The sequence below is a fragment of the Mus caroli genome, chromosome 4 (genome assembly GCF_900094665.2).
Source record: "Mus caroli chromosome 4, CAROLI_EIJ_v1.1, whole genome shotgun sequence".
Taxonomy (NCBI): domain Eukaryota; kingdom Metazoa; phylum Chordata; class Mammalia; order Rodentia; family Muridae; genus Mus; species Mus caroli.
In genome coordinates, this window is record NC_034573.1 from 123,137,190 (window position 1) to 123,153,224 (window position 16,035).

Sequence of the window (16,035 nt, forward strand, 5' to 3'; positions counted from 1 at the left end):
GTAGACCAGGCTGGCCTCGAACTCAGAAATCCGCCTGCCTCTGCCTCCCGAGTGCTGGGATTAAAGGCGTGCGCCACCATGCCCGGCTTAGACTTCTTGTTAAAGGGAATAAATATTCATCTCTCCAGATTCTGCCCCTGGAGTCCTAGAGGCCCAAAACCTGGCCTCTGGTGAGCAGGTCTGCCCATTCCATCGAATCCCCAGGAATTGAGCAGGGTGACTCTGAAATGAAAGCTGAGGCTGGAGGACTTGGAGGGGTCTCTCTAGCAAGCGGACGTGAGCGTGTTCTAGCTTACTGTAAACTGGTCCTGTGGAGAGGGCAGGATCTCTCTGAAGTCAGATGGGGGCAGCTAACTGGGCCCAGGAGTGCAGCTTTTGGGGAGATGTTCCCTCAGGCCATTGGCCACTCGCCTCTGGACGCTGCCCACTGTTTACCCTGCCTCTTTGATCTGGGGATTGCAAAGCCTTTAACATATTCAGCCTCATTAGTTTCCTCTGAAGTGGTGGCTTTGATGGGTCCAGCCGGAGTGGACAAAATTAAACAGCAGAGGAGGCCTCGGTCATGAGAGGGCATCCTCAGTCATCAGAGGCATCCTCACCTGCCCCGTGGGTCTGGCTAGGTGCCTCAGTTCCTTCTACTCATGGCTCCAAATGGCTGGAAAGGCTGCCGCTGAATGTTCTCAGACATAATTTACCCTCCCTCCTATTTGGCCACGTGACCCTGACTATGAGCTAGGAAGAGCATAAACACAGCAGGCTCAGTGAGTTGGGCCGCAGGTTCACCTGGCTGTGCTTGGTTCAGGAGAAAAGAAACGCAGAAGTCCTGTGTGTGTGTATGCCCTGCCTGAGCCTATGGTTGTGGGTCCTAGGGCCCCTCCCCTTGTGACAATTACACCCTAAAGGGTAGATAAACAATGTGGTCTGAGAAGGGCAGCGATGTATTACAAAGGTGTGTAGCAAGGGACTTAGCAAGGTGTCCCTCCTTGAAAGATGGCATTCAACTGAACAAAGATTTTAAAGGTCCTGGGAAGCGAGCCATGTCGCTGGCTGGAGAAAGTGTTCCGGGCCAAAGGAACCTGTCTATGAATGTACACGTGCCCTGGCAGGCCTGTCTGAAGGAGGGCACGTGTGCCTGAGGATGTCTGGCCAGTACTGCATGGGTGTGGGTACTCTCTGGAGCTGGCACACACACGTGTATGGATGTGAGGGGGTAGGGCGGAGTGGCGGAAGGTCACACCAACAGCTGTCTGGCCCGACTTATTCCAGGCCAGATGCCGCACTTCGGTCCGCGCGAACATGAGTTCACATTTCACCCCTGTAACAACAACTCCAGAGAATGGCATTACGTTTCCATTTTACAGACAAAAGCGGAGGCCAAAGTGGTCAAAGAGGTTCAGACTCCAGATGCTGCATTATAACGCCCCATGGATGATGGTGACCGACTCCTGTGCATATACGAGAAGGCTCAGGCTATTTGCTGTATGACTGGCAGAGTGTGGTAATGTGCCAAGATGTACATTTTCTGATGTATCTGTGCCAGTAGTCATGGCTTGGGGTGACTGTCTGGGGCCTGTTGTGGCAACAGCACACCTGTCAGCCTGTGGGTGCGGTGCATTGTTTCCCGGTATGAGAAACACACTCTGTGCAGGCCATGGCTCTTATGGGCCATCCCTGAGCACCACCTTCAATGCCAGAATGTGTGTGGACATCAGGAATTTGGAAAGCTGCCAAAGGACAGCTGAGAGGAAAGAGCTCGGCCGTTCACCTTCCAACTGTGGTACCAGCCACAGCCCACCTACCCCTCCCTACCAGTCTTCAAGCTAGAGGGGCCAAAGCCACAGGGATGTGGGCTTGAGGAAGGGCACTGCCAGGCAGGTGGGCAGTGCTGGCCTTCCCAGATACAGTGTCCACTCTTCTCAGGCTCAGGGCCCTGAGAAGGCTCTGGAGAGCATCAATGGCTCCCTTGTTCCCCAGTTTCCTGTTGTTTTTAACAATGAGAGGCCCCAGTAGAAACCTGAGAGGACAGGGTGTTTCTCTCCTTGCTCCTTCCTTCCTTCCTTCCCTCCCTCCCTCCCTCCCTCCCTCCCTCCCTCCCTCCCTCCCTCCCTCCTGGGTTGTCATGGTTCACACCCCTCAAGCAATAGCAAGGACCCTTTAACACTAGCCTCCCTGGAGGCCCGACAGTGGGGACCGTCCACCCTGGTGGGTTATTTTCGTGAGCTCGCTCTCTCTCTGGAATCCTTGGCTTTTTACATTCTAGGCAAATACTGTTTTTTTTTTTTGTTTTTTTGTTTTTTTTTAGACACAGGATCTCCCTATGTAGCCCAGGCTATCCTTAAACTCCCCCATCTTTCTGCTGGGATCACAGCTATTTGCCACCAGGCTTGGTTCCCTTTTATTGGTTTCTTAGGAAAATCCCACACCTTAAGAGTCCCTTAAAGCCAGGCATGGTGGCACACGCCTTTAATCCCAGCACTCAGGAGGCAGAGGCAGGCGCATTTCTGAGTTCGAGGCCAGCCTGGTCTATAGAGTGAGTTCCAGGACAGCCAGGGCTACACAGAGAAACCCTGTCTTGAAAAAAATCGAAAAAAAAAAATTCTTCTCAACTTCAATGCAGTCTCCTGAGGAGAGCCCAAAGGACAGTCACCTATGTGACCCTAGACTATGGGCTGTTACCATGCACTGCCCCAGTATCCCAGCCTCTGTGGGCATCAGCCTCCCTCCCGTGTGCATTTCTATCTCTGACCTTCTCCATCGCACCCTTGGTGACAGAGAAACTTCCTAAGTAAGGGTCAGTTCTGTACCAAGCAAGGGAAAAATCAGTCAGTCAGTCAGTCAGTCAGTCAGTCAGTCACCAGGCCCAGACTCCCAAACCAAACAGAAGCCTGTCAGGAGCTGTCCATGACCCACTCAGGGGAAAGACAGCGAGGACACCGGCCATGTGAACCTTAAAACCACACGTCTCAGCCTCTCCTCATTATTTCGATTTATTCTTCTTGCGTGATACAGTTGGGAACTGAGTCGCTATACAGCCACTTTAGAGAAGCCTACATGTTCTGGGCGGTGTGGGAGTAAATGTGCCTCCTTCCCTCTATCAGGATACATCAAGAAGTGAATTGCCTTTCTGCATGTAACTTGGCTTTGGAGGTCTGACGCTGCTGCCACCTCGTCCTGAGAAAAGTGTCCCCCTAGGAGGCAGCAGCTGATTGTCTGCAAGGGGCTACAGGCATGTCCTCACGCACAGGGGGAGGACAAGGATAGTGGGGAAAGGAAAATGGGGGTTTCCTACAGCAGTGATTTGCCTCAAAGAGGCCTCCTGGATCTGCTGGACATAGAAGGGACGATGGGGACTTCAGCTACACTGTGACTTGTGATGACAGGGACTCCGTGATGTGTCAGAACAAGGAGTCTATCTTTAAGAAGAAATTCTTCTCTCCGTCACACTGGCAATGTTTGCTGCGGTCTCGTATGCTAATCTGAGAGCATCTCTGGTCTCTGTATAAGCAAAGGCAAATACAGTGTATGGGAAGCAATGCAGAGTGGAGCAAGTTCCCAGGACCCAGTCCCTTGCCACTGTAAGGGCTCCTGGGAGGAGGGCGCCCGAGACTGGGTACAGTCAGTCCTGGAAGTCTTCCTGAAGGCAGGGTATCCAGAGAAGGTGCGGAATGCAGAAGTCAGTCCAAACCCATAGAGTGGAGCCTCTGAGGAGCTGGAAGAATAATGTCAAGAGCCTTAATTATCTTTTCCAGAAGCTGCCCTGCCCCACCCAGAACTTCCACATCTGTCTCTTTGAGAAGGCTCATCACGGGGAGACAGGGCAAGAGGGCTTGCTGTGGAAAGGGCTTGGAGAAGCAGAGGTTCCCTTGGGTCTTTGTCCTTGGCTGGAATCCCCATCAGTCTGAGCAGTGGGAATGGAATGTTCCTGTAATGAAGAGCCCGCCCCTCCCCCACCCCTCCCCTTATGGCGCTCCCCGGGGCTGAGGCAGGGACTCCTGATATGGTGATGCATGTGAGCAGTGGTTCTCAACCTTCCTAACGCTGGGCCCCTTTTATACAGTGACCGTCCCCCAACCATAAACATATTCTGTCGATACCTCAAAACTAACTTTGCTACTTTTATGCATCATAATGTAAATATCTGATACGCAGCCCCCCCCCCAAAAAAAAGGGTTGGACCCACAGTTTGAGAACTGTTCCTCTAGTGACACCAAGGTTTTGCACTGGCCCTCTGATGCTGCTGTCTTTGTCTCTCCTGTCCTAGGCAGAGTGGTCCCATCATTCACAGAGTCCCCGTATGTGTGTGGCACTCAGTAGGACCACTTCTTTCATTCATTCATTCACTCATTCATTCATTTATGGTTTGTTTGGGTTTTTGGGTTTCTCTGTGTAGCCTTGGCTGTCCTAGAACTAGCTCTTAGACCAGACTGGCCTCAAACTCAAGACATCCACCTGCCTCTGCCTCCCGAATGCTGGGATTCAAGATATGTGCCACCTTTGCCTGACTCTGTAGAACATTTTTTGTTTGTTTGTTTTTATTTTTTTGAGATAGGGTTTCTCTGTGTAGCCCTGGCTGTCCTGGAACTTACTCTGTAGACCAGGCTGACCTCAAACTCAGAAATCCGCCTGCCTCTGCCTCCCAAGTGCTGGGATTAAAGGCGTGCGCCACCACCGCCCAGCTCAGTAAGACTTCTTATACTGAGACGTTCGATCCTCTCTAGTGTCCTGACCTCCCTCAAAATTCAAGGGCTGCAGAGATGGCTCAGAAGTTAAGAGCATGGGCTGCTCTTGTATAGAACTAAAATTCAGTTCCTAGAACCAATGTCAAACAGCCACAAAAGCCTGTACTCCACCTCTGGGGACTCCAACACATCTGTCCTCCAGAGTACCTGCATACATACATACACATTATTTAAAATAAAAATTTTTCTTTCTTTCTTTCGTTCTTTTCTTTCTCCTCCTCCTCTTCCTCCTCCTCCTCCTCCTTCTTTTCTTCTTCTTCTCTCTCTCTTCCTCCTCCTCTTCCTCCTCTTCCTCCTCCTCCTTCTTCTTCTCTCTCTCTCTCTTTCTTCAAGGCCAGTGGTGGTGGTGCACACCTTTAATTCCAGCGCCTCTCCTGCCATCCAAAGCTCTGTGCTCTCTTGGCAGCAACCATTCCTGCCCAGGTCTTCAGGGAGGGGAGACAGCCAGAGGCAAGCCTCAGCCCCACATGCAGCCCTGAACACCTTTGGTCCACCCTTGCCATAAGCCAGGTATGCTGAATCAGCTTGACTCAACACCAGAACCCAGACAAACTGGCAAGGGTGTGTCCAGTTCTGGGGAAGGGGGCAGACACAAGACACACTTTGCCACCCACCCACCCCCAGCATCTCATACTTTCCTTCCCAGGATCTGATCCCTTAAAAGTAATCCCCCCAAACAGTGCTGTCATTAGCCCACAGAACTACAGTTATAGAATTACAGGTTCTACACCTTTAAGGAAGCCATGTGCCCACCTCAGCAGACTTGAAGGGGATTAGAAAGAATGTGAATGGAAAATGGATGTAGACTGCCTAGCATGGTGCCTGCTGTAAGGGAAATAGTTAATCTAGAACTCAGAACTAAGGGCTTTCGACTTGCCAGGGTGTAGTCAGAGAATAATGGAAGAACTGGGCTGGGGATTTCCCAGCTATCCTAAGTACTTCCTCCACCCCCCCCCCCAGTCTCCTCTACTGCTGAGACGTCAGTGCACCCAGGACTCTGCCCACTGAAGGTCTGGAACACCTCAGCCTGGACCAGTCGCTTCAGCCTAATCTCTAGGAGGCCACCTTGGTCGTTAGGTGGCGGCAGGACCAGTTGCTGTCATCAGTGGAACAAATCTGTGAATACAGAACTGGCTCCGGTGGAAGCCCAGTTCAAGCAAGTCTTTCCTACTAGGCTCTCTCCAGTGCCTCTCCTAGAGTTTCGCACCCAGGGATAATGGATACAGTTCAGAAGCCCAGCCCAGCCCAGCCAAGCTGGAAGCCGCCTTTATTAAAGGGCCGGAGAAACCACCGCCACCGCTTCTTCTGCCGACTTGTTTGTTTGTTTGTTTGTTTGTTTGGTTGGTTTGGTTTGGTTTTCCGACATTTCTCTATGTAGCCCTGGTTATCCTGAAACTCATTCTGTAGACTCAGCTGGCCTCAAGATCCACCTGCCTTTGCCGCCGCTGCCTCTCGAGTGCCAGGATTAAAGGCCTGTGCCACCATCTCCAGGTTATTCTGCAGACTCTCATAGTCCAAAGCCGTTGAAAGCCCCAGCACCACAAACAAGAATGACTGAGGACCGGGTCACCAGGAACTAAGAGCGTCCCAGGTCCCGCCCCCAACTCTCACGAAGCAGCTCCACACTGCCCTCTGGTGGCACAACCAAACTGCTGGGCCCAGCCAAAGAGAGCAAAAGGGCTTGGTCGTCTCCTATCTCTTAACTGGATTCACTGGTTGAGTCCTCAATGCACAGATCCCAAGGGTCCCTGATCTTGCCCCATCTGCAGGCTAGGGGCCATCAAGAAAGTTTTCAGCCAGAGCTACACAGTGAGGCCCTGTTTTGTTTTGTTTTGTAAGTTCAAGAAGTCACGTGGAAAGACTGCTTTGTGCTCAGGGCTAGAGTAATATTAGCCAAGTGCTACAACATAATTTCCAGAGGCTGGGATGTGGTTCAATTGCTAGAGTGCTTGCCCCGCACGCACCAGACCCTGGGTCCAACATTAGCACTCTACATAAGCACAGTATGGTGGGGGTGCGCACCTGAAACCCCATCACTTTGGAGGTAGTGGCAAGGGAACACAGTTCTCGGTTGGGACTAGACAGGTAGTTCAGGTGAAGGTGCCTGCCACCAGGCCTGACCACGTGAGCTCAATCTTTGGGACTCCCTCGGTAGAAAAGAGAATGTGTTCCTTCCTGTAATTTTTCCTCTGATCTCAACACATCACTGTGGCAATTGCCTGCTCCACCCCCAACACACACACACTCCTGTATGCATACATTCATAAATAATTAATGTTTTAAAAAAGATTCAAGGTCATTCCCAACTACCTATGGAAGTTAAGGCAAGCCTGTCTCAAAAAAATTAAAATTAAAATAACCTGAGCCCCAATTAGGTTTCCTGGGGTGGTGACACCCAGGGAGCTACCTGGAAGAGAACTGGAAGGCAAGCCTTCTAAGCAAAGCCCCTCTGCTGTATGCTTCCTCCCGAAACCCCTGGAGTAAGTGGTGATCGGTGTCTGTCAGTTAGGAGAGAATGGAACAGACCCAGGAATGCTACACAGGATCCTAGGAGGGCCAGGCAGGGTTAGAAGCTGACTTTTGACTTTTCATTGGTTGAGAAGGTTGACGGCCTGAGATTCAAGTCACTGAGCTGTGTGCCCTGGCACAGACCTTTTTTTTTTTTTTTTTTTTTTTTGTCGAGGGAGCAGCCTGGCTTCTTGAAGGGGAGGGAGGGGCCAGAACTGCTTGTACCCCCCACCTACCCACCCACCCATCTCCAGCAGGTATCATCTCTAACTCTTCATGTGTCCACCCACGCCACCTCTGAATCAGGTCAAAGCTGATTACAATAAACCCCAGAGAAAGTCCTGACGGTGATGACAGAAAGCACTCTATGCCATTAGCTAAAAAGCTCCTTCGGATCAAGGGCCTCAGCCCTGCAAACCAGAAACCCGTGGTCCTGGCGGCGGCCCAGCTTACTGCAGCCAGAGCTCCAGCTGTCACCTCCAGGAAGTTCTGTGTTCTCTGGCCCTCAGAACTCCAAAATAACCTGGAAACTTCAATAAATCCTTCTCTGGGAAGGCCAGGTTAAGCCCGAGTTCCCACTCTACCCCTGGGCTATGGCTTTCTCAGAAGTTCTGAGATTTCCAGGTAAGAAGGCATTCAGAAGGTCTTCTGAGATCCCAGCAGTGTGTTACCTGTGCAGGGGAAGGTCTGATGGGGGGAACAGGTTCATCTGAGGATCCCTGCCTGTCACAACAATACACCTCACTCACAGGATGACAGCATTCATGTGATTCTGACATCCTTCTCTTCCTCCTCTCCCTTCTCAAGCCTGACAGGAGGGACAACAATATTCAGAGATGTGAAGAAACTGATCCAGAGAGGGGACAGCATTGTTCTAGGTCACTGTGGACAGGGTCCAGCCAGAGAGGGGACAGCATTGTCCTAGGTCACTGTAGACAGGGTCCAGAGGTCTGCTCTCCGTAACTACTAGAACAGAATGAAAAGGATACACACAAGCCTAGGACCAGGCTCCCCTCCCCTCTCCTTTACCCCACCTCCTCTCTCTCTCTCTCTCTCTCTCTCTCTCTCTCTCTCTCATGTGACCTTGAGAAATCCCTTTTCCAGTTTGTAAAACAAGGATTTTAAATAAGCAGGGGCTGAGCCGGTCCATCCCTAGGTGTGACTTACATGAGTAAAATAGCCAATCATGCCTTACAGTGGGAAAAAGAATTCTAGGCCCTGTTTCAGCTTCCCCATAGCAACTCCTCAGAGGTGGTTGTACACACTCTCTGCAGCCAGGTCCCTCACAGCTGAGTGGGGACAGGGGAATAGGGACCCGAAGGGCATCCAGTCAGGAAGAAGCAGGTGGCATTTCCAGTCTGGCCCTTTAAGGCCCCCCTTTCTGGAAGCTGATGCCATGCCTGCTCCCTTGGGGCTGTTAAAGAGTGTCACCTGGCTCCATCCCTGGCAGAGCCATCTTAGAGATGCCTTGGGGAGGGCTGCTAGCTGAGCAGGTGACAAACAACTCATCCTGAATATCTCCATCGGGCTGTAAGCAGATACCAAAATCATTAGGAGTATGGGAAACGCTGTGCCCTAGAAGCAGAGAGGCCTAAGTATGATGGGGACAAACCTTCAACCTCTCCGGGTATCTGTCTCCTCCAATGGGAGTCCCAGACTCAGAGGAGAATCCAGTCATACAGCCCTGAGCCAGCCCTCCCTCCTCCATCCTGGGACTTTATTCTTCTTCTCCTTGCAAGGGATGGAGCTGGGCTGTGTAGAAACCAGCAACTTTGAGGGCAGGGTTTTTACAGTCCCAGGGGACCCAGGAGAGACCACACTAGCACAGGTGAGGGAGCAGATGTTGCAATATTGCAGCAAGCTCCAGCTGGTTAAAGTTTGCCACCAAATCCCTCCGGAAGCCGAACACCTTCCACTAGTTCATCTCTATAAGGGGACTTGGCACTGTCATCTAACCAGCCACGAAAAAAAAAAAAAAAAGGACAGCTCTATCAGAGCCCCACAGATGCCAGCCCAGACATGGAAGATCCCGGATCCTACACTCCTCAACACAGACACATGCTGTATCCAAAAAAACACCAGTCAACAACACCGCACCTCAGTGTCACTTTCAGGGCCCCCATGGACCCCCGCTGACTCCTCCGCGGAGATGACGCCGTCCATCTAGCCAGCACCTGGATCCGTCCGTCCGTCCGTCCTCCCGCACCTGGAGACTCGCCTGCCTCGGGAGGCCAGGGGTCCGGGGTACTGAGGTCAGCGCTGGGGGGAGGCGGGACCGCGGGGCGGGCTGCGGCGGAAGGGCGAGTCGGGCTCCGGGCCCTGGCCCCGCCGTAGCCGCCCTGCGCCCCAGGGCACGCAGCTCCCCAGGCCCAGCGCGGACGCCAGCAGCGCCGGGGGACGACCCCGGCGACCGCGGCGCGCACCCTTCTTGAGACGCGACCCGTGCGCAGCCAGGTAGAGCTCGGCCTGGGCCACGCCGCCGCTCAGGCGGCTCAGGCTCTCGGCGCGATGCGCCAGGCGCAGCTCCGCAGCCAAGAAGACTCGGTGCAGCTGCAGCACCCGGCTCTCCAGCTCCGACACCAGGCGCCGGCGGCCCTCCACTTCTAGCAGTCGCCGCCGCGCTTCGGCCAGCTCCAGCGCACGGGCCCCTGCCCCCGCCGCCGCGCCCGCGATCCCCGCCGGGCCCGCGCCCCCAGACCCCCCACTAGCACCCTGGCGCCAGCGCTGCAGCTCCTGCCCTTCCACGGGTGTCTCGGCCGCCTCGGGTAAGGGCGGTGACTTAGTGGGGGTCGGAGTCGAGGTCGACGATGGGGAAGGGGGCTGGAGGGACGGCAGGGGCTCCCGGGGTGGCGGCGGGGGCGACCCCGGTTCTGCCGTCCCTTCCTGGGCCCCTGGGCCGCAGGCGCTGATCCGGCAGCCCGGCATCCCCCGCCCCGCGGCGGCCCAGGGCTGTCGGTGCGTGGGGAGGAGAGATGCTGGGCACGAGACTAGTGAGAGGCGGCCGCAGAGCCCACACCCAGGCCGCACGCGCCGCCCAGCATCTTATAGCATATGGGGCGGAGCGATGGCAGCACAGCCAATCCGAGACTTTCGTGCCTGAATCCGCCCTGCCTCCCGCCAGGGAGCGTATCCCCAAGTGTTTCAAGTTCCCTGTCTTTCTCCCAGATTGGCTCCGTTTGGGCATCATCCCAAATTTGGGGTACATAAGTGACGGTCACTTTCCTCGCCTGGAATCACCTCAGTAAACTTCGATGGTAATGCTTAAAAGTCATACATTTCAGTCACCACCCAGAATGGCTGGGTGTCACCTCTGCTCCCCTGCCCCGCCCGCGTGGCAGTGAGAGCCTAGCCTAGAACTTAGCGCTCCGGGTCTCCTAGGATGCCCTTCCCGCCCATCTCTCTGGGTTTATGGGTTGGTTAAGGCAGAGAGACGCCTGGTGTCCACTGGAAGATGGGCATATGATTGGATTACTCGCATACCAGGAAGGCACTTAGCTTGCAAAACAAACACCAGAGCCGCTGCTTCTGGTCCACCAACCTTCGTGGGGCCCTTAGAGAACCCCAAGGTGTGCAAAATTATTTTCCAGCTCCAACTCTGCCTGTGTGTGCACCTGCTAGCCCACAAGACACAAGTCCTGGTATCTTTTAAATGGAAGGGGAAAGAAACTCAGAAGAAGCCGCGATGCCCTGCTCAATGTCAAATTGTAGGACAGTGGCTGAGTCTGGACGGAAATGAACGAACAAGCTCAACCATTCATCAGAGCCCTTGAGATACGTGGATTCCTCCAATTACCAAGCACGACTCCATATCTCGAATTTTAACCATCCTAGCTCTGCCCACTTTCCCCACAGCACAAATAGCCCTTCTGTTCCCCTTCCAAGTACTGGCCCAGACACCAAGGGCTTTACCTCCGATTGTATCTATTTGAAAGCGCCCTCAGAGATTGGAGGGGTTCACAATAGGAGAGGGCAAGGTCCCCAGGGCACAGGAAGGAAGCTCTGAACTCCATTGGGAAGGACTGCAGCTGGTCCTCGGGTTTCAAAGGATCTGCCAAAGGTGTGGCCAGCGCCGTAAGGGTCAAAAAATATGAAGAAGAATCTGACTAGTAGGGGGAGGAAAGCCCCAGTCCCTCCGACCCCCGGGTCCGCCCACCTCTAAGTGCTTACAGGTGCCTTTTAATTAAGTGACAGGAACTCTAGGCACGACAGCGAATCTCCACAGAAGCAGCTCTCAGAGCAAGGGAAGGAGGGTGAAGGGAGTTAGATTCAGAGAAGCGGGACGGGAGGACTCACAGTAGTAAAGGGGTGTTCAGTGAACAGGAGTAGATCCCAGAGAAGGACAGCCAGGGCTACACAGAGAAACCCTGTCTTGAGAGAAAAGAAAAAGGAAAAAAAGAAAGAAGAAAAAAGGGAGGTATGTATGTGGGGAAACCCCCACCATTGGTTAGTTCCAGGGAACCTGTCAGATCTGGATTGCAAATCCTTCCAGAGACCTTGTATATTGGTCTCTCTAAGAGGGCAAAGATGATCAAAGCATATTTACGAGGGGCTGGTAGTGTGCCTCAGTAAAGCTGGGTTCAATCCCCAGCAGCAGATAAAAACAGAAACAACAAAGCAGCCATGCCTGTCGTCCAGCACATGAAAGGCAGACAAGAAGACAGGAGAGCAAGCACCGGGCTAGCCTGGGCTACATGAGCTCTGTCTCAGAATCCAAATAACTAAATAAGTGTTCACTGAGTGCACTGTGTTCTCTGTCCCTTCACATCAGCCCTTAGACGTGGCGGCAGCAGGCTTTTCTTCCCAATAGGAAACTAATGGCCCTCAAAGTCACCTGATTGAGCTGCGTGAAGTGGCTCACAGCTGATATCCCAGTGTTCAGGAGGGTTAGGCAATCAGAAGGCTGTGAGTCAGAGGCCAGTCTGGGCCACGGACTGAGTCCCAGGCCAGTCTAACCTGTAGTAAGAGACCCTGTCTCAAAAAGATGAAGAGCAGAGTCGGCCAGATGGCTTGTCAGCTAAAGTACACGCCGCACAAGCCTGACAACGTGATTTCCGTCCCCAGAATTCATGGGGGAAAGAAAGCCAACTCCTGAAAGCTCCCTGTGAGACACTCACCACTCTCACACACACACACACCACAAACATACACACACACACCAACACCACTCACACATATACACACACACACATACCACTCACATACACACCCCCACACACCAACACCACTCATACACACAACACACAAACACACACACACACACAACACACACCACCACCACCACCACTCACACACATACACACACAACACATGCACATCAACACCACTCAGACATACACACACACATCACACAAACATACAGGCACATTTACACACACACTTATAAACAAACTTGCCACAATTATAATAAATAACAACTTATAAACATTTTTTTTTTTTGGTTTGTCGAGACAGGGTTTCTCTTTATAGCTCTGGCTGTCCTGGAGCTCACTTTGTAGACCAGGCTGGCCTCGAACTCAAAAATCCGCCTGCCTCTTTATAAACATTTTTAAGACAGGATATTACTATGTAATCTTGGCTAACCTGAAGTTGACTATGTAGACCAGGCTGGCCTTGAATTCACAGATAGATGCCTGCCTCTATCTCCCAAGTATTGGAATTAAAGGCATTTACCATTACGTCAGGCATTCAATATTTTTTTCCTATCCTCTGTGTATACATGTATAGGATACGCTATATATGTGCACTAATATATGTGTGTGTGTGTTCGTATACACATACACACACATTTGTTATCATTACTGCTGTAGTCTCCTTTCTATACTAGCTTTTCCTTTGATGGAATCTTTTGACATTTAATAGAGTGCTTGGGTCTAAAAGCACTCGTGTGTGCGGTGTGTGTGTGTGTGTGTGTGCATGCGCGCACTAGGCAAGAGTTCCACCACAGAGCAATACCACCGACCTAATAAACACTTGCTTAGATTGAGGCAGGCACCACTGGCATGGAGACATCCTCTCTTGCCTTCGCTCATGCATTTTCCTCTCCTCACTTCACTCTCCTCCTCTGGTGGGCTGGCTGACTGGGGTGGGGGTTGGGGGGGGGAGTCCATCCATTAATGGGAAAAGCCCTGCCATTGGTGACCTCAGGGGGTGGAGCACATTGACAGGTGATCAGAGGGCAGTTCCATACCATTTGTACCTGCACGGGAGAAAGAGCCTACAGGAACACATTGCCCAGATGAGGTGCAGGAGGTGGTATTTCAACTGAGAACAGCAGGATGAGTCATGTGAATAATGCAGAGATGGGGGCAGATTCATGGTAGAAGTGCCCGTGCAGGAGACCGGTAGAGAGGGCTGGCGACCGCCCATTGTCCTGTCATCTTGTGTGTCTCCACACTCCCAGGAATGGATAGGAAACCACAGCCAACCACCTGTTAGTACACTGTACACTGTTAGCCCAAGAACCTGCGCACTTTGAATGAGGAAGCTGGGGACTGAAGATGGGGCTCAGCTGGAAGAGCACCTGCCCTGCATGGCTAAGGTCCTGAGTTAGATCCCAGAACAGGGATGGTGGCACAAGCTTAGAATCCCAGCATTCAGGAGGTCTCATCATGTAACTCCCGTGGCTTGGAACTTACTATATAGACCAGCAGGCTGGCCTTAAACTCAGTGATCTGCCTCCCTCTGCCTCCCCAGTGCTGGGGTTAAAGGCGTGCATCACCATGCCCAACGTGAAGAAATGGACTTTTTAATTTTCTTTTAAAGCTCTAAGAGGTGAGGTGTGTGTGTCTGTGTGTGTGTGTGTCTGTGTGTGTCTGTGTGTGTATGTGTCCTTCCCCCAGCTAAATAATCCTCCTCAGACACTGGAGCCAGGAGTCTGGCTTTGTTACATTTACATCTTCTTGCCAGAGACCTGAGACCTGAGAACTGTCTGCCCACTGAGTTGCTGAAGAGCCTACTTTGCAACTCAATCCAGCTGAAACAGCAACAGAACCCAGCTGAAACAAAGGGATGGGTCCTTGGGTTTTCACATATATATTGAGAGCTGTTCATTAAAATTTGAGCCTTAGGCTGGACTTGGTGGTGCACGCCTTTGATCCCAGCACTTGGGAGGCAGAGGCAAGTGGATTTCTGAGTTCGAGGCCAGCCTGGTCTACAGAGTGAGTTCCAGGACAGCCAGGGCTATCAGAACTTTGTCTTGGCTCATTATTTCTCTCGAGTCCTTCCCATCCATCCCCAGCTTTCCTTTCAGGAACCCAGGAACCCGTGGCCACTGGTGACTGTGCGTATGTATATGTGTGTGTGTCTGTGTCTCTGTGTGTGTCTGTGTGTATCTGTGTATGTCTCTGTGTGTCCTTGTGTCTGTGTGTATGTCTGTGTCTGTCTGTGTATGTTTGTGTCTGTGTGTGTGTGCACTCATGTGCGGGCATGCTACTAGCCTTTTTGGAAGTCAGAGGGCGACCTGTGGAAATCAGTACTTTCCTTCCACCCTGTGGTTCTCTGGGATTTAGCCCTGGTCTTCAGACTTTTTAACAAGTGCTTTTGTACCTGTGTCACTTTGAAGGCTCTTTTTGTCTCATTGCGACAGGGTCTCATGTAACCTAGGCTGCTTTAAATATGCTGGACTTGAACTCCTGACCTGCCTCTTCCCACTTTCCTAATGCTGAAATGACCATGTTTGCCACCATGCCCAGCTAGGAAAAGCTTTTTTTTTTTTTTTTTTTTTTTTTGCTATTATGACCATTACATTTTATCTGATCTTTATAAAAATTACACATTTTTCTTGTAGCAAAATAGAGAAAATAAAATTAAAAACCACAAAAAGATTGGGGATGTATCTGTTGGTGGAATGCTCATTTGGTATGCATTCAGTGCTGTGTTCAACTCCATAGCACCACAAAAGCTGGGTGTGGGGGCGGGGTCGTACACACCTATAATCCCAGCACTCAGGAGATGCAGGCAAGAGGCTCCGAGGTTCAAGGTCATCCTTAGCTACTTAGAGTTGACTCTGTCTCAAAACAATATCTCACAACAACAACAAAATGGTCAGAAAGAAAAGAGAGAGAAATGGGGAGGGGAGGTTGTGTTTGAATTGCATTTGGCCCTTTCCTAGTAGGTCTGCAAAGCTGAGAAAAGCTCTTTCTCTGAACTTCTGGTCCTGCCTATGGCACAGACAAGGACTTAAGGATTTGCCCAAGAACCTATTCCTATCGACCTGACTCAAAACCTGCGGCCTGAGTCTAAGACATTGGAAGCAAAGAGGCCACCAGACCAGCCTCCAGAGTCTCACCCAGTATGGACCAGCACCTCTCGGAACTACCTATGGAGACGTGGGGGAAGAGCAAGGTGTAGGGAGAGTAAGGGGGGAGTGGCAAGTGTGGCCGTGGTCCCATCAGGTTCCTCCATCAGCTGAGCATGGACAGCACAAAGGTCAAGGGCTGAGAAATCCACTTCTATTTCAGCGTAGAAGATCCAAGGGCCCAGCACAGAGCTCCAAACCCCCACTCCCCCTTTTGCATCTTCCTGGCAAGCTGGCCTGACACCCTCGAGGATGCGATGGCAGTTTAATAATTTAGCAGATGCAGACAAAGATAGCAGTTCTGAAAATAAGGCAGCCAGGTCCCAGCTTCCAGCTCCTGTTTCCTGCAGACATCATCAAGGTCTCTCTGGTTGCCCTACACACCTGTCAGCATCTGGTTCCCTCTTTCTTCCTCCCTCTCTCTTGCTGTCTGTCTGTCTCGCTCTGTGTGTCTGTCTCTCCCTCTCTGTCTGTCTCTTCCTCTCTCTCTCT

General features: G+C 51.9%; 1 protein-coding gene across 1 annotated transcript; it reads right to left on the minus strand.

Annotated features, from left to right (window-relative positions):
* Positions 1-3,493: 3,493 nt before the first annotated feature.
* Positions 3,494-10,244, minus strand: Trnp1 (TMF1 regulated nuclear protein 1). The gene is made up of 2 exons (XM_021159270.2): positions 9,345-10,244; positions 3,494-3,709 (listed from the first exon to the last, which is right to left on the minus strand). The coding sequence occupies exon 1, from the start codon at positions 10,170-10,172 to the stop codon at positions 9,501-9,503; it is 672 nt and encodes a 223-aa protein (XP_021014929.1). The 5' UTR covers positions 10,173-10,244; the 3' UTR covers positions 3,494-3,709; positions 9,345-9,500.
* Positions 10,245-16,035: the final 5,791 nt, after the last annotated feature.

What these genes read in the sequence shown, in the direction of transcription:
- Trnp1 (XM_021159270.2), bottom strand. Translation starts at nt 10,172, where the DNA reads ATGCCGGGCTGCCGGATCAGCGCCTGCGGCCCAGGGGCCCAGGAAGGG.